Genomic DNA, 22033 nt, shown 5'->3' on the forward strand with positions numbered 1-22033 from the left:
CCTAACTCATTTTGGTAAATCTTTATATAACATTGTAATTTCTTCATATTTTTTTAATATTCTTCAGTTCAAAATTACACCCTTCTATTGTCTGACCCGTTAGCTCAGTCGGTAGAGGGTGCGCCTTGAATGGTGAATGGTACTTGTTCGAATCTTGATTTCTGCCCCCACTTTTATGTGAAGAAGGGTCAAGAAATGTTTTTGGATTTTGTCCCCACTTTACGAACGAATATTGTGAATTTTTTTAAATTTAATTTTAATTTTCTTATTTTTTTTTAAGATAAATTAGGCACTGCGAACAAACGGCAACAAAAACCGCTGATAAAATTTGCTCCACCTGCTACCTATCAATGCGTGATATATTCCGCTACATTTAACAGTTAAATGACCTTTGAAAAATAGAACGGCCTCAATGTTTCAAATTGTGTAACCATGGTGTAACTACATTACTTTATTCATTTATGCATTATAAATGATCAGCTATTTTTTCTTTTCTTAAAAGGATCGAACCCCAGTAGATCAAACCATTGATCATATAACTATCAGACCACGAAGTAGTTACGTAACTCCGTGATGGTATCGGAACCAAGCACTGTTTGTATGGCGATCATTACGATCACGCTATTTTGGTATGCCTTTTTGTGTACTGATTGTTTCGATCGTGGTTCATTACTTAAGCGCGTGATCCCGTTGACATAGTAATATTACGTAACTTCGATACCGGGCTTCGATACTGAATAGTTGTTGAGTGCACATAATATGGAAAGCCATTGGGGCGGGCATTGGGGTATTGTGTGCCTTCCAAAGCGCCTGTGTTGTGGAATCCTAGCCAGTATTCAATGATAGCTATTAGAGGCCTTGCGTTTATCGATTGGCTCCAAACAAAGGATTTGAACCGGTTTCTTCCCGTAATCATGGCGCAGTGCAGTCCATTCAATCAAATGTTGTCATTAACCTATTTGATCGTAGTGCATTTTGTTATGTGTGTGAGACGAACTGTCGCGGTGATGCAATTATGCTTTTGTTGAATGCATTTTGAGTAGTCCGCCATATTTACGGGATGATACGTCATATGCACAGCCTCTATTAGCTTCTATTCAGTTGGTCGTTGTATGATTTTGTTCGTTCACTCATTCAAATTTTATTTATATCATTTGAAGACTGAACCTATTATGATACATCCTCCGTGGAACAGTTTCAAACAAATATAGCTAGGGATTATTGGGGCAGAGGTTATCTATTGAATCCTCTTAGAGGGCTATCATTTTTTTTTTTTTTTTTCGGAAGGGGGGTCCCAAATTTACAAAAGTCTGCGTCAATAAAATTGCGCACCCCCTATTTCGGCAACAAAAATTTTATGATCCCAAACCCCAAAATTTTATTGAAATCAGTCTTTTTGAATAAAATAACACACTTTCTGTGTTCATCGTGTGACTCCATATATTTTGGTCATAAAACATTTTATGACCCCTCCTATTATTCTTTCCAAGACTTTATGACCCCGTATATTTGGGACCCCCTCCCCTTTCGAATAAAATGATATACCTCTTATGACCACTGATGCATAGGCAAGGACACCCATACTCGTAGCGCAGTCTAAACGAGGAGACAGAAAAGCATAGTGTGTGAAGTGTGTTAAACTGTGCACACTTTACATACAAAACGAGGAGTTATCACAGGAATGTGAGGAGGTGTGTAAGGAGAACTTAGCACAAATACAATTATGGATCTCCTCGAATTGAAGGCAAAAATGCCAGAAAAAGACGTCCTAACCCCCCTATAGGGTTCTCCACTTTGAGAAGCTTCTCGAATTACTGCTTTTTGGGTCTAACCTCCTGAGTCCTCGAATTCCTGTGTTTGTAAACACTCAACTCCTGGTTTCGCACGCGCTACACACGCACTCGCGCGTATTGAAAGACTTGTCGCACGCGACAGTACGTTCGTCTCACACACATAACAAATGCCTATACAATCAAATAGGTTCATTACAACATTTGATTGAATGGATTGAGTTACTCTAAAATGAAACGATAATAACAAAGAATCATGAAAAAAGACACATACAAGATAAAATAAAAAAATTTATATAAACAATGTTAAAGATAAAATCAAGAAAATAGAGAATAAAATTTCCTCAAATCAGAAAAAAAAAACATTGACAGACATCATAATCTGTCAGAAATTACTGCATGAGATTCGAACCATCAATCTTCTCCACAAGTTCTCTTTATCCTCGCACTATAGTCTAATGCTCTGTTCACTGGGCCACAACGTATCAGGTGAATGATTACCGCATTATCATGAATAAGTTTGTTCGATCTTGTTCATAATTCTATGTGTCGATAGGTTTCACCCTTTAACTACACGTACCCTTAATGATCAGTGATAATAGTCGGCTTTTACAGGGATGGCGCTCTCTCATTTCCATGAACTCTATAGCGCCATTAGGCGAACGTTTACGGTATTACACGAGTTATCATGATGATATTGATGGCATCAGGTTCGCGTCTTTGCTCTTATTTTATATAGGGCCTACCACATATTCCAGGAAGAATATATTCGGTGTGAACATGGTGAATGCATCGGCAAGTGCGAAAGAGCTCGAAAGACTTACAGGGCGCCTTAAAGTTATACGCTGTATATTGTTGGTCGAAGCAGCAGAAAAAAAAGTAGTTCACAGCATCTTACGAATGGTAGTGAGCTTTAGTAAAAATTGCCTTGCTCAATTCATAGCGAGCGAAGAAGAATTCAAATATCACAGATATACTTTGTAGGTCCTGTGGTTATTGAGTTATGTTGTAGGCCTAAAGAGGGCTGAAACAATAACACTTTTGTAAAACGTACATAACTCATTAACAACAATAAATTAAGCAAGTTTTGAAAGTATATGATTTGTATAGAATGAACTTTTGCAAATACCAAAGTGTTATTTTTCAATAATATATTGATTCAGATAATGAAAATTTTTTGGCTGCTTCGACCAACAATACCTCGTACGGCGCCACGGGGGGGCATGGGGGCAAATGCCCCCAGTCAGAACTCTTGCCCCCCTGTTGCCCCCAGAAAAAACCCAAAATTACGAAAATTTCCACTTTTTACGGTAATTTTGCACAAACTTTGTTGATTTTGCCCCCCCTGAAATTCTCTTTGCCCCCCTAATGCCCCCCCGGAAAAAATTTCCTGGCGCCGCCACTGTATACCCTTAAGCCTAGAAGACTACCCCATTGTAACTTTTCTGTAATATGAAGGTACCAATAATTGTGGTAATGGATTTATGAACCACTTGCATGGCGTGGTCCTTTTTATCATTATTCCAAGAATACTACTAATCTGTTATACAGCATTTTGAATAGATTATAAACTGTTGGCCTTTAAAATTTAAACACGTTTATTGCCAATAAATTGTAAAGATATCTGTAAAGGCTTCTACATAGAGACGAATGCAATATGCACACATTATTCTGATTCTAAAAGCATAAACCACGAGCGGGATTAAATAAACAGAGGGCGGTGTTATTCGCATAGTTGATATGAATGTGTGAATATCAATTTAGTCTTTATAAGTATTATTGCCTCGAAAGTTTAATGTAGGCCTATAAAGCTGGGGCGGCTCGCATTGACACGCGTTATGTGTTTGTCAAGGCCCCCCTAGCTTTATTTATTTATGATATTTTGCCAAAATGTTTACCAAAAAATATTTTGCAATAGGGTAACATTTTGACAACATTTTTAGAATGCCGTTGCAGTGTTTTTCATATAAAACGTTTAAAAATGTTTACATGCGTGACATTTAGGGTCTATATCTATACCCGACATTTAAATGTTATTAAAACATTTTGACCAAATCCATAACGTGTTTATAACACGTATAACGTTTTAAAAGCATGTTTGTGTTTGCTGGATATAGGCCCCTATTATTGTTTATTTTGCTAATAATTTAATCACTAAAAGAAATTAAAGGAGTGTTTCGTGATCCTAGCATCCTCTTTTTATGACATTTTTCAGTAGATATCCACGAAAAAAAGCCTATTCCCAAAATTTCAGTTGATTCCGATTTTGCGTTTGCGAGTTATGCACGATTATGTGCATGTATTACACTGCTCCATAGACAATGCGTTGTAATTTCGTTCTGGTGCACCAGAACGAAATTTAAATTTCACGATATCTTTGCAAAACGAATTAATTTGCAAGAAATATTTTGTACACAAACATTATGTAGCCAGAGGTTTCCAGTGATATAAAAATCTCAACTTTTTTTGAGAAAAGGGATGAGGCTGTGGATCACGAAATGCCCCTTTAATATGTTGAAATTAAAAGTTGTGTTTTATCGTTTTAGATTTTTGTAATGTAATGTAATGATAGTCTTTATAAAAATAAACAGTCGCTCCTCGGAAACAAAGGTGGCACATAGTGTTCTGTTGGCCTACATCACACGAAAGGATCTACGGTGTGAAATTACATGTAAGTTATAACTGGATTCAAAATATGTGACCGGACACTACGAATCAGCCGTAAAGTCGGCCCGGTCAATTTATTTCGTATTTAGAAAATATATATCATAAGCTTTAAAAATGGTATATGGTCTGTTGAACTCTGCTCCTTTAACACAATGGTACCTTTGGTTTTTTTTGTTCTACATGTGTCTCTTTTTCCATTGCTGGTAATAAAGTCATAATTGGCGGTCATTTCAAATCAACCCCAAGTCAACGAAGTTCAGGAATGGCCTCTCATTGTTAATTGTTGGTTGTACATACCTAGACAAAATGCAATGCAATTGTAACCCACCATTTGAACATGGTTTAGCCAAAGCAAACAAAGACTAGAGCTATCTAATGATTCTATAGAAATAGGTAGAAGATTATTATCCTCTTCATGCAGCAATAGGGTTATTGATTGGTTTAAACGCTATCAAATGAGAAACGCGCCTAATTGAGGTACCTATGAATACGACCTTCACGCACATTTTACACTGTATGTATCTCAGAATACAATTTGCCGACTTTATACGGCTCATTCGTAGTGTACGCTCACAGGTAAATACACACATTTTAAGCTATTTTTCAAGTCTTACAAGAACTTAATAATTGTTTAACCAGTCGGTCCGGGTGGACTCACACTTGGGACCTGGTGGATCATAAAGGGTCATAAGGATTCAGAAAAAGTATAGTTTGACCTACCTGTGACGTACGGTTCTTGAGTTATTAGCCAAGGTCAAATTTGACAACCACAGCGGTCAACTTGTGGAGGTCAAAATACCTAATAATTCAAGGTCCGTACGTCATGTATAGGTCAAACTTTACTTTTTTATGAATCCTTATGACCAGAGGAATAAAACAAGATTCGAGCAATTTTGAAATTTGACCTCGTGTAACCTTTGACCTCATGCTGAGACCCCCGTAAAGGATTGCTTTAGTTGGCCACCCAGAAGTTATTGCCCATGACCCATAGAAACATCTACATAGGCCAACATTTTATAAGTTTCAGTTTAGGGCCGCACCATTAGACTTCAAGGGGGGGGGCTAGGAAGTTTTGAAAAAAACCTTTCCCCACTACATGAGCAAAAAACAAAACTTTCCCCACCAACACTAAAAACAACAACTTTCCCCACCTGTGTATAAATGCAAAAAAAAAAAAAAAATCCCCGACCCCAACTTCCTAACCCCCCCCCCCCCTTGATGTCTAAAGGTGCGTCCCTTATTGCGTTGTTGATATGGTAAATAAATAAACTGAAACTGAAACTTTTTATAAGGGCTGTGCAATAATTATGAGCCCTGGGGAGGGTAAAATTGGGGGAAGAAATTTTGGCGAGCCGAAAGGGGGGTGGGCAAGCAATTTTGGCAAGCCGAGAGGGGGAAAGTAATTTTGGCACGCATTCACGGGGCGCCTTTTAATAAAACGCTCTAAAAAGGCTTAGGAAAACGGTACGGAAACGCTTAAATATGCAAATTTTCATGCTCGCTGCGCTCGCAACATACATCTAGACCATTTAAAGCCTGGAATTTGGGATCCCAAAAATTTGGCATGTTCAAGGGGGGGCAAAGAATTTTGGCGGGCCGAGAGGGGGGGCAAGCGATTTTGGCGGGCCGAGAGGGGGGCAAGCGATTTTTGGCGAAGCCGTTCGGAAATTTATACAGCCCCTAAGTATAACTCAACATGTCACTTGATTCCAAAATATGGGAGTTGGCTCCATAAAAGGGCATTTCGTTATCCACAGCATCACTCCCCCCCCCCCCACTTTTCTCCAAAAAGTTGAGATTTTTATACCACTGGAAATCTCTCTACATAATGTTTATGTATAAAACAATTCTTGCATATTAATTCGTTTAGCAAAAAATATCGTGAATTTTGAATTACGTTCTGGTATACCAGAACGAAATTACAACACATTGGGCCAAAAAAAATTGTTTGCTTGCCCTCCACCGACCGACCCAAAATTGGGGGTTGGCCCTTTAAATTTTTTTTTAGTTGTTAATTTATAATTTTAACGGTTTTTATTACTTTTTCTGTGTTAAATTTTATTTCAAAGCTAAATTTGGTCAACATTTTTCTTAAGAAGAGGGTCATGGGCAAATATTGACCAATTTTTTGAACACTTATAGCCCAAAGAAACAAAATCAAGAGTTTTGCATTCTGCAGGAGATTACATTGCTGCCCAGACTAAAATTTAGTCCTGGCCCTAGCTAGAACCCGGCCTACACCGGATAGGGTAGAGATTTTGACACTTGATTTGGGTTATTGGACCTTTGAGGTTAACGAATCACAGAGGTGCTTTTGCGAAAGCGGCTGCGAATTCGAGAAATCCAAGATGGCCGCCGGCGGCCATTTTGAAAATTTTAAATTTTAGTTTTCACTCAATATTCATGTGTAATACATCATTCTATAGGTTTTTGCATACAAGGAATCAATTTCTGACATTATTTTTATGATTGAAGGTCAGTATAACATGTTTACATTCAAAATGGCCGCCAAATGGTTGCCAAAAGATGGGGTTTTCATTAAAATGTATTTAGAATTCAATATTTTAACTTATTTGATGTTAAAAATAACCATGGGTTGCTGATATTATGGTCAGTTGTCTATGTCATTTCTATCATCTCCTGGATATGTTTAAAAATCAAAATGGCTGCCAAAATGGCCGCCAAAATCGTCTTTTTTCATTAAAATGTGTTACAGGAGTATTATGAAGTACCAGATTTACAATGAAATGGTGCCAAACATTGTGTTCTTTTGTATTCAAAGTATCTCTCTGGTAAAGGGGTAACAATATGACATCAGCATCAATTAATATGATCTCATGGGCATGTAAACATTCAAAATGGCCGCCAAAATGGCTGCAAAAACATGATTTTTCATTAAAATGATATTTAAAACAGCATTTTAATAGATGTTGTGTTAAATATTTTCATTGAACGCTGATATAATGTTAAAGGAGTATTTCTATCCAAATTTCTTCCTGCTCATGTGTTTTTACATTCATGAAAGAAACCTAAACCCAAATTTTCATGCAAATCGGACATTCAGTTGGCGAATTATGGGCTATAACATATATTTCAATGGTCCATAGGATTGTGTGTGATACTTTCGTTGTCGACAGAATGAAATTCAAAATCGAACATTTCGGCCCGTTTCTCTAGATATAAATTATAAATTTATAAGATAAATTTGCAAGATTCCTTTTGCACATGATCATTATGCACCTAGTAAGGGAGACCGGGGCAGGTTGGCCCCTTTTTCCCCACTTATCTGGAGAGCTCAGTTTGTGGGTTAGGAGGCTCTCAATTTGATACTTGAGAGCTGTTTACTCTAGGTAAATGCTAACAAATTTATATGGCTCTGTGACTTATACAAAAGTTATAGTAGTTGTAGGAGAGAGCGAAAAGAAAATTAACCAGGCCGGGGCAGGTTGGCCCACCAAACAGGGCAGGTTGGCCCTCTATGCACAACCGTGTGTTATTGCCATATTTCTATAAAACATTCTAAAGTTACAACTGCGGTAAGATATCACCTATCATAGTTCCAAGATAATCAAAAAATAAAATTCATTTTGCGCCATCATGGGTCATTCTTGAGGAAATAGCTAAAATCAAGGAAATAACGTTAACCAATCATCTTATAAAACCCATAACGAAAAACTGAAAGGCTGTGGATAACAATTGTAATTGACTTTTTTGTTCATTATTAACTATTCTGAGTGATGAATTACTTTTTATGTACAAATTCCCAATTATAAAGAAATATGATATTGAAATATTGCTATTTCCAGTCAAAAAGTGCTCAAATAGGACAACAATATAGATTTTTTTATACTATACTCCGCCTTTGAACAATTTTATCCATGGAACTGCACTGAAAACATAATGTCGTAAGTTCTACTAAGTAAAAGTTAGTAAAAACGATGTCTCGTTCTACTAATCAATGATTTGTACGGCATGACAAGCGATGCTATATATTGGTTAGGCATGCTTAACTAACGTGCCTTACCAACGAAATGATTAGTACGGCATGGGTTTTACGAATTTCAAACCTGCCGTACTAACCTATAGGATCGTAAAAACGATGTCTCATCCTACTAATATTGGTTAGTTGGACAGGCTCAACTAACTAATATTGGTTAGTTGGACAGGCTCAACAAAGATTAGAACTCGTTTGACTGGCGGAACGAATCAGTTGTACAAATGTGATGTACGATGGTTGTGAAGGTGGAAAAGTATGCATACAGGTAATATTTCAAGTTATTTCTCTCAAAATGAGCACTAGATATTGTATTGATGGTGTAAGCTTCTTTTCTGTATGATCAGAAATGCTGTGCACATGTACATTGTGGTCGTAGAGACTAAAAGTCATAACTGCGTCACATCGCATGTAAGCTTATACATGTAGCTTTAAGCTTACATGCGATGTGACACAGCATCGTGACTTTTAGTCTTTACGACCACAATGTACATGTGGCACAGCATTTCTGATCATACAGAAAAGAAGCTTACACCATCAATACAATATCTAGTGCTCATTTTGAAAGAAATACCTTGAAATATTACCTGTTAGCATAGTTTTTCACCTTCAAGTTTGTCGCTGCACAACCGCTACTCGGTCAGTCGTCTGCAAGCGTGGTCGAGTGCAGAACACATGATCGAAACGGCGGGAATGTTTAAAACATCGTAAAACCACCAGAGCTTTGTAAAACCAAATGGTACAACGAGTTCGTAAATGCTGCGATGACAGGGTTTACGAATTATCGATGCTGTACTAAATGTTGCATTGTCGTAGAACTTCCAAATCCAATTGGTAGGACCCACTCAACAACTATTATTCCTTCATTTACGAGTCTTGCATAGGGTACCTGCAGGTAATATGGGACCATTAAGGACGTTTAGCTTATTTGCATAAAAACTAAAGAAGATATGCCCACAAGAGATTGTTATGATGAACAACCTGTCCTTTAAGATTAATAAAACAGGCAATGTTACCTTGTTTTTATGTTTGTTTGGACGCTATGACGTCAAAATGACGTCATCGTCAAGTGTCCCATATTACCTGCATGTGCAGGTAATATGGGACACTGTGTTATCTCTATGGCGAAAATCAAAAAGTTCAGAAAATCACTCTTTTGTTCTAAAAACATTTTTGTTACATGATTTTGAATGTTAAATGCAAATTTCTACAAGAAAATTCAATTTTCTAAATAGTTTTGCTTTTCGCATTGACAATGCACACAATTTCCTATGTGTCCCATATTACCTGCACCCATTCAGTTGAAAATCAGAGAAAATAATCATTTATAAAGGAAAGTGCCACTTGTCAGTGGAATTTTACCTGCTGATAAGCTTAACCCATCACCTAAAGATCATAAAAATGACAAATGCCCCCTCAGTACCAGAGTTTTTGGATACACAATCATAAAATGTGACGTCATTGATTTTATATCAGGCCAAAAAAACGACATAATTTTTTGGGCAATTTCACTCTTTTTGGCATTGATTTCTAAGAGTTTGATACACAGACTCCAAAACTGCATTTCTAGAAGCACAATTGATGTCTCTAAACACTTAACAAATCAACTTAAAGTGTTTACCTTCTCTAAGCTACTTTTTGTTAAAATGAAAACAGGTGTCCCATATTACCTGCTGTCCCATATTACCTGCACCTACCCTACGTCCGCTTAGTTACATATATCGTAAGACATCGTAAAAATTGGTAGAATGCGCTCAAGCAGTTTATTTTACTAATTTAAATTAGTAGAACACAACGAAAAACAAGCTTTTGTTTTCAGTGTGACTAGTGTTGGTGTGTAAATTGTATTTTGCTTCATTTGACACAAAATGGGTGAAAATGGAGAAAGTATGCATAACTCTTGCCCATAAACACAATGGGGGCAACCTGCCCCAGCACAAGTGGGCCAACCTGCCCCATAGTCTATTTTTTGTTTTCCATCAAATTCCGCAAAACAGAAACAGGATGGAAAGCTTTCAACTATATGGCATTTTAAGCAAGACCCATACCTTCCAGCAACTTACAATTTACATAATGTATTATGTGCAACAATAGTGCTTTCTTTCCTTTCTTTTTTCACCAAAATGACCATGCAAGTAGTTTTTAAATTGATAATATTATGTCTCAACAACATGTAATTTATCTGATTTTTTAAGGAAATGGTGCCACATGAGTGCTTTCTTCGAGATCCAAAAATATCTTTGTGGAAGAAGGGTAACGTAAAATATGTCATTCAAAATTATCCCATGGGTAAGTTCAAAGAAATAAAAGTGACTCCCAAAATGGCCACCAAAATATTATTTTTCATCAAAATCTGTTACAGCGACACTAGGTATCTGGTTTTCAAGGGATGGTGCCATAAAAGGAGAGTATTTTCCCACATAATCATTATAGCATAGCAGTAATAGGAAAACAGCATGGACTTATGGGTAATTGGGCATGTTTAAAATTCAACTTGGCCACCAAAATAATATTTTGGATGTTAGTGTAACAGTCATGTAAAAGAGTATATTATATTCTTTTAAATGACTGTTACACCAACTTTCAAGATACCAGTTTTTTACAGGAGATGTCATTTTTTCAGCTTCATGGCATATGGTTAACATTCTGTCGTAAAATGATTCTACCGGCATGCTCATACCAACGGGACCCCTTATATACTAGGTGCATAATGATCATGTGCAAGAGGAATCTTGCAAATATATTCCCTTTCCAGAGAAACCGGCCAACATGTTCGATTTTGAATTTTATTCTGTCGCCAACGAAAGTATAACACACAATCCTATGGACCATTGAAATATACGGTATGTTATAGTCCATAATTCGCCAACGGAATGTCCGATTTGCATGAAATTTAGGATTTAAGATTCTTTTATGAATGTAAAAACACATGAGCAGGAAGAAATTGGGATAGAAATATCCCTTTAACATTATATCAGCGTTCCATGGAAATATTTAACACAACATCTATTAAAATGCTGTTTTAAATACCATTTTAATGAAAAAATCATGTTTTGCAGCCATTTTGGCGGCTATTTTGAATGTTTACATGCCCATATGAGATAATATTAATTGATGCCGATGTCATATTGTTACCCCTTTACCAGAGGGATACTTTGAATACAAAAGAACACAATGTTTGGCACCATTTCATTGTAAATCTGGTACTTTATAATACTCCTGTAACACATTTTAATGAAAAAAAGACTATTTTGGCGGCCATTTTGGCAGCCATTTTGATTTTTAAACATATCCAGGAGATGATAGAAATGACATAGACGACTTATGCTTTGTTGTCACCATAATATCAGCATCCCATGGTTATTTTTAACATCAAATAAGTTAAAATATTGAATTCTAAATGCATTTTAATGAAAACCCCATCTTTTGGCAACCATTCGGCGGCCATTTTGAATGTAAACATGTTATACTGACCTTCAATCATAAAAATAATGTCAGAAATTGATTCCTTGTATGCAAAAACCTATAGAATGATGTATTACACATGAATATTGAGTGAAAACTAAAATTTAAAATTTTCAAAATGGCCGCCGGCGGCCATCTTGAACTCTCGAATTCGCAGCCGCTTTCGCAAAAGCACCTCCGTGATTCTTTAACCTCAAAGGTCCAATAACCCAAATCAAGTGTCAAAATCTCTACCCTATCCGGTGTAGGCCGGGTTCTAGCTAGGGCCTGGACTAATTTGCATCCAGCGCGTCAACACGCAGGTCATTTAGTACAGCTGCTACGCTCACAAACTGGGAGATTGTGCACTTTATGGTAAAAGCATGAGGGTTTCCACACAGAACTATAATGCAATAATTATGTGTACCCCGGTGTGGTGAATTATAGGGGTATTATGGTAAATTAAATCTATTATCTCTCAATTTCTCCTAATTCTCAGCAAAGACTTTTAAATATTTGGTAATAAATAAATATAATTCCTCAACCTCACGGACCAACCTGGGTAAACAAACAAACAAACAAACAAAGTTGGCCGCCACATCAAGGTAGTGTTGGTCTCAAGCATCTCCCGCAGCTCAAATACCAAATAAACTCCAATATTGAGCAGTGAAATTATAACAGCTTATAACATACATATTTGCAATGGGGTACCGTAAAATGGGGTAACTTCGGTCAGCGGGGTAACTTTGGTCGATCAAATATATTTTTTTAAATGGTCATATTTTCGTACAGCAATATTGTTTTTAGTCATATTTGGTGTCAATTTGTTAAGAAATATATTTGGAAGAAATAATAGTCGCTCATGTCCAATTTCAAAATTTACGAAAAAATCGGGATTTTTGACCAAAAATGAGCATTTTTTACATTTTTATCAGAAAAAATAAAAATCGATATTGTGAGCAAGGACGTGTGCTTGATTAATTTTGCAAGGGGTCAAATGTCACAAAAAACAACAACTTAAGCCTACCCATGTACAGCGAAGATCAATGTTTTTGATTTTTAAGTTTCTTCATGGAATGTAATACTCTGACCAAAGTTGCCCCAAATGCGGGGCAAAGTTTGGTTATGCTATTTTGAACCCCTAGGGCACCCTTAAGAAATTATTAAAACATCTTTTTCAACTTCAAGGTGTAGAACGGAACCCTAATGTCATAAAAAAGAGTTAGAAATATAATTGGTTTTGTTTGGAAGCAGTGAATTAAAAACTCTGAAAATGCCCAAATTTACCCCATTTTACGGTAAGTCACCATTCGGTATCGTTTTGGTGGATTTAGTGCTGCAATGAAGATCTAGTACAGAAAGTGTCCCACTTACCCCACTGTCCCACTTACCCCATCTTACCCACTTACCCCATCTTACCCTAGGCCTATCGCTTTATGGATTATTCAACAAAAAAACCCGACAAAAAACTTCATTCAGGTAAAATGGCACGGGCATGTTTGGTCGGACAGGGATAAAGAAGCTTAAAGATTTGCTCTGATTTTGGTAAAAATCATAGCAAATCCCCTGGGAGCAAATTGGGATCCTCAAGAGGCAAGGACGCTATCTGCAAGGTATACTGCGTTTATCACAAAATGCACAATGATTCAAGTTAGCAGCTGTACTATTTTGACATTGACCCAGACTGTTGACCCACTTGACCCAGCTCCAGTCCAGCGGACTACTGCACAATTCAGTTGCATGGTGAACACATATTTAGCAGGTGGATACAATGAACTACTACTGCATTGAATATCGAGCTATATATATTTGTACTCATTAATGTAAGTTCTTTAATTACTAAATAATGGACATAACAATTGATTGGGGTACCGGGATGGATTGGCATGATTGGGGCCGGGGATTGGGGTAGGCCTACATGATCCGTGCGGGAAAAGGCGCTGAGCTGTGAGCTGCTGTGGAAGCTCGAAGAGTGGCCCTACAGTACATCACATGCTTACTTTTACTTTTTTAGTCTTTAGGGAGTGTTCATTTAAAATACTTTGGTAGGGGGGCTGGTCTTCCTCAAATGTTTTGCTCGAAAACTTTTTTGACCCCCCCTTGATGGACCGCTAAACTTTTTGAACCCCCTCTTTTGACAGACAAAACTTTTTTGACCCCCCCCCCCGATTATCGTATAACAAACATTATACTTAATAATGTTGTTTCCAGTGGTGTGGTATCTGGGTCAATGTCACTGAGGGAGGCAAATGTTTGAAACATTCCTGGTGGGACAATTGCCCATGAAATACAAGCACAAGGAAATTTTCATTTTATACTTAATTTAGATTTGTCCCATCAGGGTGTTTATAAATGAAAAAGAGGATTTATTTGGAGGTTCATTATAGCCTCATAGGCACATCAACATAATTTGGATCCATGGCTATTATGATAGTACAAATGCATGCGCGTGAACCGCGCAAGCAATTTGGTCATATTGAAGCTTGAATGGTCAAATATTGTTAAAATTAATTTATGCAAAACTAATTTATGCAAAAAGCTAAAATGGTCAAATATGAGATTAATTTGGTCACGCAAATGTACACAGGTATCAGTTTTAGCCCCAATGACCATGGCACCTGGGCCTGTGCCCACTCTGCCCTATGGTAAATCTATCCATGGGCCTAAATAATTTTGCAATGAGAAATAGTAAACTGAAGTGTGCAGTTTACGTGCAAAGAAATCCAATTTATTTGCAATACTTTCTTGATTTAGTTGTATTTTGATCAGATTGGTACATAATCATGTTTGTAGCCTACTTTGAAGAGATAATAAAATTCTATGATAAAAAGTGCCAGTATTTCTTAGACCAACCCAGATGTTGCATGTTGCTGATCATCTTTATGTTATATTAATTAATAGATATGTGCACACAAGTGCCATCATTCAAACAAAAGCACTGAAAACCCAGACTGGCCCATGTTAAAAATTGCAAAAAAATGCAAAAATTTTGGGTTTTAAAGCGGAAAACTTTTTTGGCCCCCTTTCCTACCACCTAAAACTTTTGGTCTCCCTCTTTTAAGGTCCAAAACTTTTTGGCCCCCCCCTCCTTTTTACCAGCCCCCCCACCAAAGTATTTATGAACACTCCCTTAGCATTTGTGTAAATGGCCTACTATTTAAAAGTACTATGCATGAACCAGACCAGTGGCGTGTGCAGCACATTGAAGGTGTGTGTGGGGGGGGGGGGCAGGTTGTTCAGTTCCCCCGAATGGAGTCTGATTAGGAGTGTAACTTAAGGTGCGGGCATAGCGGGCGGAATGACTGATTTCCTCGAATGACCAACAAAAGTGGGGGGCCTGTGCCCCCCTGTAGCCTGTGCCCCCTGCTCCCTTTGCGCACGCCACTGAACCAGACATTAATTTGTTGCCCGTTGGCCCCTATAGTCCCAGGCCCCAATATACTAGGCTTACGTAGGCTTATGTCCTCATTTGTAGGCCCATGTGGTTTTTGGATGCTATCATTTAATCATGTCATTCTAGTACAGGGAATGTTGATACATTGATTTTTGTGTTATAAAAAAGAAAAATCAAATTCATACAAAAACTCTACTATTAAATGACTTGCTTTAACTATACTAGCAGGCGCATGCCCGGTGGGGGGGGGGAGTGGCGTAGCTGGGATATTTTCCAGGAGGGGCAAGCCTGTATGGGGCGGATCCACCAAACAAAAATGGGGGTAGGTGCGGGTGGTGCAACGCACCCTCATCGAAAATGGTAAACTGGGTTATTACCTTTTCAAAGAAATTGCGCGCTCAAAGAGAAAAATTTGCTTTTTTATTTCTAATTTGGTCTTAATAGAAATGAATTTTGGCCATAATTCTTACTAATTTCTCGGCTAAAGTGCACACGAAGCGGGCTAAAAATGTCCAATTTCAGACAATTTTAGCCAAAAATGAAGGTAAATTTTATGTAAAGGCCAGTGCGTGCGAAGCGTGCAAAATTTTGCAATGTTACCATATGTCGGTCCAAAACATGGTGTTTTGTGGGGACATACATTAAGCAATTTTAGGGGCCTGGGCCCGGACCCATCTGGTCTAATGGTAAATCCGACCCTAAGTTTGAAATAGCTCAGTGGTAAATTTTGTGTCGATACTGACAATTTTCGGTTGGGGCATGCCCGGGGGGAGGGGGCACTCCCATATATTGACATATACGTCATGTGCCCATGAAATGACCCTGTTATTTTTGGCAAATCCTACACCCAATGGCCCCGTTTTTTTCAGTAGCCTACACTGAATGACCCCCTTTTGTGAAAAATTATTAGTGCTCAAAATACAAATGTCGGTGCACTTCGCGCGCATTTTGAAAAAAAACCGAGTTTAGTCTATTTTGTACTGTCGAATTGGGTAAAAAGCTATTTTTGATTGTTAATTTTGAAATTGTGGGCACTCCCATACAAAATCACCCGATTTTTGACATTGCCAACACCGAATGACCCCCTTTTTAGCCGCGGGTAGCAGCTCTATAAGTCACCATGTCTCTCCGTTAGTCCGTCCGTCCGTCCATCCGTTAGTCCGTTAGTAACAAACGCTAAAAAATGCTGTTACGTCAACATCGTTTGTCGCATGGCTATGGTACTTGGTGAGGGGGAGGGCCATTGAGGGCAATTAAGGGAAATTTGGGAAAATGAGGGAAATGGGGGAAATTAAGGGCCATTTTGGGAAAATTAGGGAAATTGAGGGAAATTCAGGTGAATTAATTGAAATTGTGGGCAATTAAGGGAAATTGGGGAAAGTTGAGGGGGCTTAAGGGAAATTTGGGAAAATAGAGGGAAGTTAAGGGAACTTTGGGAAAATGAGGGGAAATTGAGGGAAGTTAAGGGAAATTGAAGAGAATTAAGGGAAATTGAGGGAAATTCAGGTGAATTAAGGGAAATTGACAAGAATTAAGGGAAATTTGGGAAAATAGAGGGAAGTTAAGGGAAATTGAGGCGAATTGGGGAAAATTGAGGGAATTAAGGGAAATTTGGGAAAATAGAGGGAAGTTAAGGGAACTTTGGGAAAATGAGGGAAATTGAGGGAAGTTAAGGAAATTGAAGGAATTAAGGGAATTGAGGGAAATTCAGATGAATTAAGGAAATTGACAAGAATTAAGGAAAATTGGGAAAATAGAGAGAAGTTAAGGGAAATTTGGGAAAATGAGGGGAAATTGAGGGAAAATTGGGAACATTGAGGGAAGTTAAGGAAATTGAAGAGAATTAAGGAAATTAAGGAAATTCAGGTGAATTAAGGAAATTGACAAGAATTAGGGAAATTTGGGAAAATAGAGGGCAGTTAAGGGAAATTTGGGAAAATGAGGGGAAATTGAGGGGAAAGTGGGAACATTGAGGGAAGTTAAGGGAAATTGAAGAGAATTAAGGGAAATTGAGGGAAATTCAGGTGAATTAAGGAAATTGACAAGAATTAAGGAAATTAGGGATTTAACACTTGATGTCAAGGCGCTTTTTTCCTGAAAATCGTGTGGACATCAAAAGTGTCCGAAATCGGTTTCGAACACTTTCGATGTCAAGGCGCTTTTTCCCGAAAATCGTTTGGACATCAAAAGTGTCCGAAATCGGTTTCGAACACTTTTGATGTCAAGACGCTTTTCCCCGAAAATCGTTTGGACATCAAAAGTGTCCGAAATCTGTTTCCGAACACTTTCGATGTCAAGATGCTTTTTTCCGAAAATCGTTTGGACATCAAACGTGTCCGAAATCGGTTTCCGAACACTTTCGATGTCAAGACGCTTTTTCCCGAAAATCGTTTGGACATCAAAAGTGTCCGAAATCGGTTTCGAACACTTTTGATGTCAAGACGCTTTTTCCCGAAAATCGTTTGGACATCAAAAGTGTCCGAAATCGATTTCCGAACACTTTTGATGTCAAGACGCTTTTTCCCGAAAATCGTTTGGACATCAAAAGTGTCCGAAATCGGTTTCGAACACTTTTGATGTCAAGACGCTTTTTCCCGAAAATCGTTTGGACATCAAAAGTGTCCGAAATCGGTTTCCGAACACTTTTGATGTCAAGACGCTTTTTTCCCGAAAATCGTTTGGACATCAAAAGTGTCCGTAATCGGTTTCCGAACACTTTCGATGTCAAGACGCCTTTTTTTCCGAAAATCGTTTGGACATCAAAAGTGTCCGAAATTGGTTTCCGAACACTTTTGATGTCAAGACGCTTTTTCCCCGAAAATCGTTTCCACATCAAAAGTGTCTGGAATCGGTGTCCAAACACTTGTGATGTCAAGACGCTTTTTTCCCGAAAATCGTTTGGACATCAAAAGTGTCCGGAATCGGTTTTCGTACACTTTTGATGTCACGACGCTTTTTTCCCGAAAATCGTTTGGACATCAAAAGTGTCCGAAATCGGTTTCCGAACACTTTTGATGTCAAGACGCTTTTTTCTTTTAATTTTTTTGACATCAAAAGTGTCCGGAATCAGTGTCCGAACACTTTTGATGTCAAGACGCTTTTTTTTCCCTGAAAATCGTTTGGACATCAAATGTGTCCGAAATCGGCTTCCGAACACTTTTGATGTCAAGATGCTTTTTCCCCAAATATTGTTTGGACATCAAATTGTCCGGAATCGGTGTCGAACACTTTCGATGTCAAGACGCTTTTTCCCCGAAAATTGTTTGGAAATCAAAAGTGTCCGAAATCGGTTTCCGAACACTTTTGATGTCATGACGCTTTTTTCCCTAAAATCGTTTGGACATCAAAAGTGTCCGAAATTGGTTTCCGAACACAATTTTTCAAATTTTGATTTTTTTTTGGTGTGGATGGAAATACCCTGGCATTATTTTAAGATGAGCGCCCTCAAAGGTTAAGCTCACAGAGGGGTTACAGGTCAAAATAGGGGCATGCAATACAAGAAACATGTCGTACACAGCCTTCTTGACCACCTTTTTCGACTTTTCTTTTTGGATTGGCACTTTTATTGTTACCGTATTATTTTTATTAGTCAATAAACTGCTCCCATAGAAGTCAAGTATATTGTTGTGTATATTGATAATAATCGTATGGAACTACATATAGTATGGATTCCCTCTTTCCCTTCTCTTCCCCCCCTTTTCCCCCTCTTTTTCCTCTCTCTCTCTCTCCCTCCCCTTTTTTTCCCTGCACTAGGGGCGAGGGCCCATATAGTCAATTTTTGCCAGGCTTATTGATAATAATCGTATGGTATATTGCATATCGTACGGATTCCAATATCTCTCTTCCCCTCCTCTCCCCCTCTCTCCTCCTCTCTCTCCCTCCTTTTTCCTCTTTTTTCCTTGCACTAGGGGCGGGGCCCAAATAGGCATTGCCCCCCTGCCCCCAGCAGCTACACCACTGGGGGGCTTTGGGGGCTGCAGCCCCCAGTCTTAAAAAAAGAGAGAGGGAGAGGGACCGGGAGAGGGAGTGAGAGTACGGAGTGCCGGAAGTGGCATAGGCAGGGGGCATAGTGCCACAAAAAAAAACAAAAAGGGAGGAAAAAGGAAAGAAGCGCCCCAAAGGTGGATCCATATTTCGCAAATTTTGCAAATCAAAAATGTTGCACCAAATGCCATCATTGGGGCTTTGATTGCGAATTATTGAGCATGAATGTTCATGAATATAAAACTGAAATTTACAGCTCTGCAGTTGGAAATTTGTTAAAATATATATTATGCTCCAAAAATAACCAAAATGTTGCACCAAATGGCTCCATTCATGATTGGGGCTTTCACTCTCAAATATTTTCTAATTTGAGTTCAGGAAAGCCAACGGCATGCCAGGTGCAGCATTCAAAACCACATACTTGTGCAAAATATGTAATTTTACATGCATTTATGCACAATTACATACTTTCTAAAACGCTGTGAATTTATTTGTTTTGTTTTGGAGTTACAGTTCAGTGTTCAGCTATTTATCTGATGATCGCCGTTTTAGGCGTGAAACTCTGAGTAATAAATCATGCTGTTATAACATAATTACGTTGTTTTATGTATTTTATTTACTTTCTAAAACTATGTAGTTTTGCATTTATATGCAAAAATACATCCGTATATACGGGAATTTAATGATGACCCCCCAAGGACTCTACCGAACCATTAACCAACTTTACAAATTTTACAGTCACTATCAAAAATGACAGATTTTGTTGCAAAATGCTGTGCAGTTGCTGTTGCGAATAAGGGCACTGAACACTATGAAGCCATGTTGGATGTATAGCAAAGTGAACTTCTTTTCTGCTTTTCTGTTGATGTTGATGTGTTTCCTGGGGGGGAGGGCACTGCAATATGGACTGATGTAGGATGACACTTTCACAGTTAGGGGGCATTCGGTGAGAGCAAAAATAAAAAGGGGTCATTGGGTGAGATCATGTTTTTTGGCATTCGGTGAGAGCAAAATGTACAAAATATGGGGTCATTTAAATTAGGGAGCATTTGGGTGAAAACAGGTCTATGGCATTTTTTAAAATGGGGTTTTTTGGTGAGAGCCAAAAGAAGCCTCAATAATTGAATTTCTAGTTCTAAATGGCTTTAAATGACTTTGTTGTTTTAAAAAAGATAACAAAATCAGTGATAGGCCTGGATGAAAGTTGCTGTTCAAATGGAAGGGTCTTAGGAGGGTGAAAGGAAAAAATAAGTGGAAAAAATGTGGTCTTTGGGTGACAGTGATGCTGAAAAGGGGGATTTTAACAGCTCTACATATGCATATCATTATTCACCTAGCAGCGCAGCCAGATTGTTAAAAGTGAAGGGGCAAATACAAAAGGTCCAGGCGGGGTGGGGGGGGGGGGGGTGTGTGAGGGGGTGGGGCGCGGTCTTTTTTGACACCAGGTGGCCGTGACAGATAATTATTGCACAGCCCTTAACTGAAGTAGGTTTTTCCTGTATGGGGATTAAGGGGCCGGGGTGGGGGGGGGGGGCACTATCTAAAATGGGTAATGGGAATTGACCTCCATATTTATTTATTTATAAGGGCATGTCTTCCATGCATAGAAAAAGTGTGTATTCCAACTGGAATAGCCCATTGGTTTAAAGGGGCTCTTCCAGTTGAAATCCATACACCCCTATGGCAGACATGACCTTAATTTCCCACACAGGGGGTGTAGATTTCAAATGGTGTCGCCCATCCAGGTAACCTCATTTGAAGAGCATCTTATGTATATGGGTGAACAGATTCCAACTGGAATAACTTAATTTAGATATTTCTTTGTACTTCTCAGGTTATCATGCAATAAGTAGACTGTGACAGACAAGATGAGTGCAGCCTCTGCAGCAGATGGAATGTTGGTTTTCTTCTGTAATGGGCTGAAGGTAAGTCTCACATGAAAATGATGACCCATTTTGCATGTTTCTGAAAGTTTAAGGGCTCGGATAGCGACATTTTCAGGTATTTTTTGTGGGACCTGAGAGCACATCAGACATATCGAATTGCATTTTGAATACGAGGAATGTCCTTCTGATATCAAATGATTTTTTGAAATTCGCGATATAGTACAAATTTGATGGCAAATGATTAAAAAATTTTGTTTTTTAAATTTAACAGTCCACAAAGTAAATTGTATAAAACTAATGATATGTATTTTAAGTGTATGTAGCTGGGATGAAAAGCCCTCCATCATATAAAAATTTGTTGTTATTTTTATTTTTGCAGATAGCAGAGAAGCAGCCAGATCCTTGCTGGAGTCTTGCACGGTACATCCGCTCCACATGTATCCTTCATGTATAAGACCATCACTGTGTGTGCATTTATAGCAGAATCTCTTGAAAAGGAAAATCATCGCCAAGTCAGTTTACATTTTCATCCCCCTCCCCCTGCAACAAAAAAGAATGTGTGAAGGTCAATACATTCTCATTAGACATACTTTTCTAAAAAACATGTACCAAAACTTGTCCAGATTAATTGAAAAAAAAAAAAGGAAAAAGAAGAAAACAAAAACTACATAGCACATGAGGTTTTCAACCCATGAAACCCCCTGATCTTGGAATCAAACTATTTATGCACCCCGGTATGAAACATGCCATATAAAATACTTTGTACACAATAGGGTTAAGCTAGCTGGCCAGCCTTTTAAGGCAAGTCCACAGTGGCTCAAAGAGTACATGTCAAGGTCCCGGGTCATTGGTTAACTGTGAAAAGCATGCCAGT

General features: G+C 38.2%; 1 protein-coding gene across 1 annotated transcript in view; it reads left to right on the top strand.

The window, feature by feature from the left end:
- LOC140149659 (xanthine dehydrogenase/oxidase-like) overlaps nucleotides 1-22033 on the top strand; it is a 54653-nt gene that overhangs the window by 10607 nt on the left and 22013 nt on the right. Inside the window, exons 2-3 of the mRNA XM_072171738.1 lie at nucleotides 21108-21198; nucleotides 21539-21596. Coding sequence (XP_072027839.1) covers nucleotides 21142-21198; nucleotides 21539-21596 — 115 coding nt within the window. The 5' untranslated portion in view covers nucleotides 21108-21141. The remainder of the gene's footprint in view (nucleotides 1-21107; nucleotides 21199-21538; nucleotides 21597-22033) is intronic.

This window comes from Amphiura filiformis, chromosome 4 (assembly GCF_039555335.1).
Source record: "Amphiura filiformis chromosome 4, Afil_fr2py, whole genome shotgun sequence".
Lineage (NCBI taxonomy): Eukaryota > Metazoa > Echinodermata > Ophiuroidea > Amphilepidida > Amphiuridae > Amphiura > Amphiura filiformis.